The 6,162-nt window shown below is 39.8% G+C and overlaps 1 protein-coding gene across 1 annotated transcript; it reads left to right on the top strand.

The window, feature by feature from the left end:
• Positions 1–240: 240 nt before the first annotated feature.
• Positions 241–2,697, top strand: LOC103801756 (transmembrane protein 14C-like; the record flags this gene model as incomplete). The annotated part of the gene is made up of 3 exons (XM_009074185.1): positions 241–352; positions 2,330–2,414; positions 2,640–2,697. Coding segments are annotated over 3 exons (255 nt in total), but the record flags the coding sequence as incomplete, so codon positions are not given.
• Positions 2,698–6,162: the final 3,465 nt, after the last annotated feature.

Raw genomic sequence — 6,162 nt, 5'->3', positions numbered from 1 at the left:
CGCACGGTCCCGGCTCCCTGCCCGGAGCGACCCCGCAAACCGCGCGAAGTCTCTGTGGCTCTGAAATGATACTCCCTGAGGTATACAAAGTATCTTTTAAAAGAACCCCTCCAGCCCGCTCCAGTATCCATTGTTTGAGTTGGGTTTTTTTTGTGGATTTATTAGTGACGGAAACTCGCCAGTGCTTTTGTTTGGTGTGCAGGCTAACTTTGTGCGTGTTCTTTCGCTAACTGCCTTATTTTTATTCAAGGCAGCGTCCCTTCTCTAGCTGCTGGTCTTCTGTTTGGTGGCTTGGCAGGACTTGGTGCTTACCAGCAGTCCAAGGATCCAAAGAATGTGTGGCTTTCCCTCGGTAAGTTGGCTTGGGCACCCAAGTACGGAGCATTACTAGTGGCAGTGGGAACAATAACCTTTTTTTTCCTGGCGTGTTTCATCTGACCTATGCCCTTTTATCTGTACAAATGGTGTAAGTGGTGGCAGGACCTGCTGCCCGCAGCCGGGAGGTATTTGTGTAAGAGCTTTGGTGGCAGGACCTGCTGCCCGCAGCCAGGAGGTATTTGTGTAAGAGCATGGTGCTTGGATCTAAAACCTGGGTTATCCTGTTTTAAACCAGAGCTGTTGAGAAATACCTATCTCCTCTGCCAGATTAGATACTGTGTTAAACTAATGTAGACACAGGAGACATACATGGAAAATGATTGTGAAGCAGCATTTTTAGCCTCTGGTTGTGGAATAAGCACTATTCTTGCAGTAGTGACAGCATTGAGACAACTGGAATGTGACCTTATGGAATCTTGGTTTGTACAAGAATCCCAGAAGAGCAATATACATTTCAACGCTTCATACACTGTGGAAGAAACAGTCTAAAATATGTTAAAGAAAGAATGCACTAATCTATTTTGCTTATGTACAGTAGCAGGACAAGAAGTTGTGAGTGTAGCCTGCAGTTAACTCTTCAGGATAAGGAGAAGAATAAAATGACAGTGGAAAACATTATGAATAGCCTGTTCTCTCCCAGTGCACCTCAGGGACTTCCATCACTGTAGGACTACGATATCTGGTTAAACCACTATCTATCAGGAATTGATCTTGCCTTCAGGCACTAGGTTCTTGAGGTTCCTTCTAGTTCTGTAACTATGCCATAGTATTATTACCATTATGATGCTTAGCATTACAGTGATTTAAGATTATTCTAAACCAATAGGACTAATGTGCTGAAAGGCTCTATGAAGCTACTGGTAAGTGGTACTGCTGAGGACCAAACTGCCTCATCGGTAAGGAATGAAATGTTAAATGAAGCTCAGTGTGAAGCAGTTTCCATTTGTGAACTGTCTCTTCCAATCTGGCATGCCATGGATGTGGCTGTACATCTCTGGCTTGAGTTTTTAGGCAGTGTCATGGAAGAAGGATGAGCAGCTTTTGTATATTCTGATGTGTTGTCAAGTGGACCTCTTGAAAGCAGTGGTGTGTCCCAGTCTAGTATAACTTTTCACTGATCCTTTCCTCCTCAGCCTTTCTGTGATGTGCAGTTGTGGCTACCACTGAGCTTTAGGTTGGTCACAGTACATCAGGGTTAGAATTCCAGAAAGAGAACCTTGACACAATATCTCTAGAACACCTTTTGCCCTGTCTGATGCAAACAAACTTGAGGCTTTGGAGAAAGGTATGCAGCACCTCCACCTGCCTTTCTTCTTCAAAGAAACAATAGCCCTGTAAATTTTATGTGAATATTGATGGGATTCCTTTTCCACATTTAGAGATTAAATAATTTGGCATAAATTCAAGATGTTAATCACTCATTCAGCTTGATCCTTTAGATTGCTTTCTGGTTTTTAATTTATGTTTTCAAGTGGGGTTGTTTTCTTTCTGGTTGTAGTATTTTAGTGCCACTTTCCAGTTCAGAATGTCAGAGAAATGGGAACTGTGATAATATTTGCCTCTCACATAGCTAACTCTGTCACCATTCCAGCTTTCTGGCAGTTTCAAGCCTGCCTGTATTCAAGGAAATAATCATTCTTTAGCAAATAAGGAGTAATTGAGGCAGAGTTAGAGATCTGTCCAGAGGACTGGAGGTTGTAGGTGATCAGACAGTGGTCTTAACCTTGATGGGAACTACTTGCTTGTACTGAGCAGTGGAGCACAAGCTGCTGAGAAGCTTGTGACAACAGCTTTACTGTTTGAGAAAATCAAGTAAATTGTTGGCATACGGAGGGAAGTGTTGCTGTCTGTACATGTAGGTCTTTGGTTAGCACTACTCGATGTCCAAGTGTGGCAGTGCTGTGCTGGTATTTCTGTGTAAAATGATTCTGAGTTAGCTTCTTTTCAACAGTGGCATCTGGAACCTTGTCTACTGTTATGGGAATGAGATTTTACAACACAAAAAAAGCAATGCCTGGGATAATTGCTGGTGCCAGGTAATCACTTGTCTTTTGTCCTTGTCTGTATTATTGAATAAGGATTTTATTGAACTTATTTGTGGATTATATTGGTTTTAAAATGTTACATGGTAAATTCTGTGAAGAATTAAATCCAGCTAAATTCCACTAAATGAAATCATGTCAATGTTTTCTTCCTACTTGTTCTTTATGGGATTTTTTCCTCCATCCCCTCCTTTTTATAACAACTATTCTGTTCAACAGTTTACTGATGGTTGGACGGCTCGGATTGCAGATGATGGAAAAGCCTCTTGGGCCATAAATCTGAATCAAATCACTTGAAGATATGCAATTGAGAAGAAAATGCGACAGCCTAAATGTGCTGCACAGAAGTAGAAAAGGCACTGCTACCTGTGCGTCGTATTTTTCATATCCTAACACACGTGAGTTGTGTCTTTAAAGGACAGACATAGCTCTTGTTAGGTCTTCTAAAATGGTATTTGTCTTAACATTTTCTGCACTATGAAGCAAGAAAATAAGAGTATAGCATTAGTTTACTTTCTGGTCCTGCATCTTACTGTAGGCAAAGACCTTTTGATATTTGCATTCAGGCAGTTGCAGGATTGAAGCTTAAATGTATATCTTGATTTGTCCTTCTAAAATCATGCATACCTTTAGAACAAGGGGAGAGGAGTTGCCAATTTGTCACTAGTAATTAGTATAATAAACATGATTATTATGTTACATCTCCCTTTCCTTGCCCATTTATCTGGTCACAGTGTTTGTCAGTCAGGGACTGTGCTCTCCAAGCACTGGTCCCACAAAACACAATCACAGAGCAGGCTGTCAAGGTTCTACTGTAATGCAATGAATGCAAACCCATTACTTGCACTTACTTGCAAGCAGAAGTATCCAGCTATATGTCATTCATTACACTTTTACAGGTTATTACTCACAAATCTAAAATATGCTCTATTAGGTAATGCTGAATTGCAGGCATAGCTTTATGTAAATGTTATTTTAAATAAACCAACAAATTATTATTACAAACATTTGTCTTTAATCATTTATCTGGATTGAAAGAGTTTGGTGCCTTTCCTGCAGGGTGTCTGGGTATATTTGCAAACATGAATTGTATACGTAATCTCTGTTCTATTCCCTGAGTCTAGTAACTTGGGAATATAAAAATCTGGACTGGGGGAAGGTGTAGAGAACAAAGGCATACAGACCACGTATGCAGACAAGTAGAGAACAAAGACATACAGACCACATATACAGACAAGATGAGGGAATCATCTATTTTAGATTTGGAAAATGCTGTATGAAAGTTTATTTAAAGACTGAAGGGCTCATTTGATCAGCCTTTGTCCTCACTTGATTGCCTTGATGCCTGAAATCATTCTAAATATAAACCTGCCCCAGAGAAATAATCCTGGAAGCCACACATGGATGGTAATGTATACCTTTTCTGGTCTCATTTAACTTACGTCCCTTTCTGCAGAGATCTGAGCTTTGATTTCCTCAGTCTTCTTTAGTGGCTGGTACTGAGAGAGATGGAAGCAGCAGGGTTGACCCATTAGATTGGTGAGACTGGACTCACTCAGAATTAAGTATCAGGCTAGTACCTTTGCAGGAGGGTCACATCCTGTGATTTTCCTTCCTTCTTTCCTTGTCAGAGCAAAACAGGCAGGCTAGTGACCTTGTGCTGCCCTGAGCAGGAGGTGCAGAGCTGGGCCAGTGGCCATAGCCATGGTCTGTCAGCAGTGCAGGGATTTGCCAGGCAAGTCACAGTGATGAGGCAGGGCTGAGGTCAAGCCAGGATGACACGTCAATCAGATTGGGTTCCAGATCCACAGGGACATGGCCAGGAATGGGCACTGCTGCAGCAGAGGGTCTCAGCAGCCTGGTCCCAGGCCTAACAATTTGGGTAAAAGCTGGTTTGAGCACAGGCAGTGAGATCTAAAAGGGGAACTATACTCAGAGCACCTTCTTAGAGCCCTTATTCATCATCCTGCAGAGTTCAGCTTCAGGTGTTCACCTGTACTTACATTTCTCTCTTACCTCCGTGCATAGAAACAAGGAGGGTGCAGGATAGTAGATGGTTTGTTTATATATCATCAAGCCCCTAATCCCAGCATTGGAGGGCAGGTGTCTCAATGTCTTTGCTCTAATTTGAAAAAGTTAGTAAACCAGACATTAGCATTTAAGGCACTTCTCTTTAAACTACTTTATAGGTTATTTGTCTCTTCATACTGCTGTTGAAGCAGTTTTCTTCTGTATAAGATGCAAACATAAATGCATCTCCTGCAATAAACAGAACAGCCATGATCCAGCACTTTTCTGATTGTATAATGCTGATCTCAAATCAGGTAACTTGCAAATTTGAGCTGCAGTTGTCTTCAATGGAACAAAGACAATAGAAAGCAGAGAATTGGACTGATAAGCTTTTAAACTCTTAGACTAAAGTGTTAAGGCTTCGCTGCTCTTTCATGAGCTTTGGAAAGTAGCATCTTGAATTGAGAACTGCTGGTAGAACTTGTTACCACTTTTCATGTTCAGAAGAAATGGCATTAATACAAAGGGATGAGAGAAAAACTTGAGCCTTACATACTTTTTATGCCCTTGAAACTTTATTAGCATATACTAGATTTTTTTAAGCATTAGATTATATTCTTGCACTAACAGTCCAGTGTGTACCAACAAATCAGAGTTAAAATGACTGTACAAAGCCTTTTAGCCTTTTATCTTTCTAGCTGTTTTCAGGAAGAATTTCTTAACACTTGTCACGCTTTGGTTATGGACAAGTAAAGGCTGTTATGGTTATATCAAAGCCCTTCCAAGATTCATTACCATACAGTAAGGACAGCATGTTTCCTCTAGCCATATTTAGTGCCATAAATAGTATCTGTTTACTTTTCTGCTCTAGGTGACCTATAGACATGTGAGCTATGGACTAGTTAATTCCTTGACTAGGCTGTGATTTTAACTAAGTAATTTGCATCTTGTATTAGAGATGTTATCTTGGGGTTTTTTTAATTATAAACCCATTGCTTTTATGCCTGCTACAAACAGTCTGAGGTTGTCCTTCACTGCCATACCAAGTTACAGATGTATTCTACAGATAAATTAAAATGCATTTAAATAGCATAGGGATATCTGTTAATACTAAGGGAAGGATATATACTTAATCTTAGACCAATGGCAACTCAACTACAGTCTAGTGCATTGCTAACCAGATATCCCAATCTCTGTATAGTTCCTACAGTCAAAGAGGCATTTTATTTAGGTGCAATTTTCATAACAAAATATTAGACTTTTTGATACAACTGGTTTAGGTTAAATTGCTTTCCAGGAAGTTAATGTAACCCATATATTATGACACATTAGGTCAACAACAGGAATTTATATTTTAATATCCATTTATAAAAGCCGTACAAATACATTTCCTTTTTACAGTGCTTAAAGTAATCATTAAAAGTGTTACATCTTTAAAGAACATACTTAGTTTTTACTTTAAAATGGCAGGTTTAATGTAACTACTAAGGCTAAAGCATCTGTTCTAAATGCAATTGCTAACAGAAGTAGCCTAGCTCAACATTCTAAAAACCAGTTTATTGTACACTGCAAAGTCCTTTGCATGATATTATTATAAAACTTAGCATAGAAGCTGGGGAAAGTACTGAATGAGCATATAAACAGTGATGTAATGAATTATTGAAGTTTGTGTGTACTTTCAGGTACCTTGGAAGAACAGTCCTATATCGTCACTTATGCAGCTTCTGTAGCT

The sequence above is a fragment of the Acanthisitta chloris genome, unplaced genomic scaffold, assembly GCF_000695815.1.
Source record: "Acanthisitta chloris isolate BGI_N310 unplaced genomic scaffold, ASM69581v1 scaffold40384, whole genome shotgun sequence".
NCBI lineage: Eukaryota > Metazoa > Chordata > Aves > Passeriformes > Acanthisittidae > Acanthisitta > Acanthisitta chloris.
The sequence above is the reverse complement of the archived record's forward strand: the minus strand, read 5'-3'. Positions and strand labels throughout refer to the sequence as shown.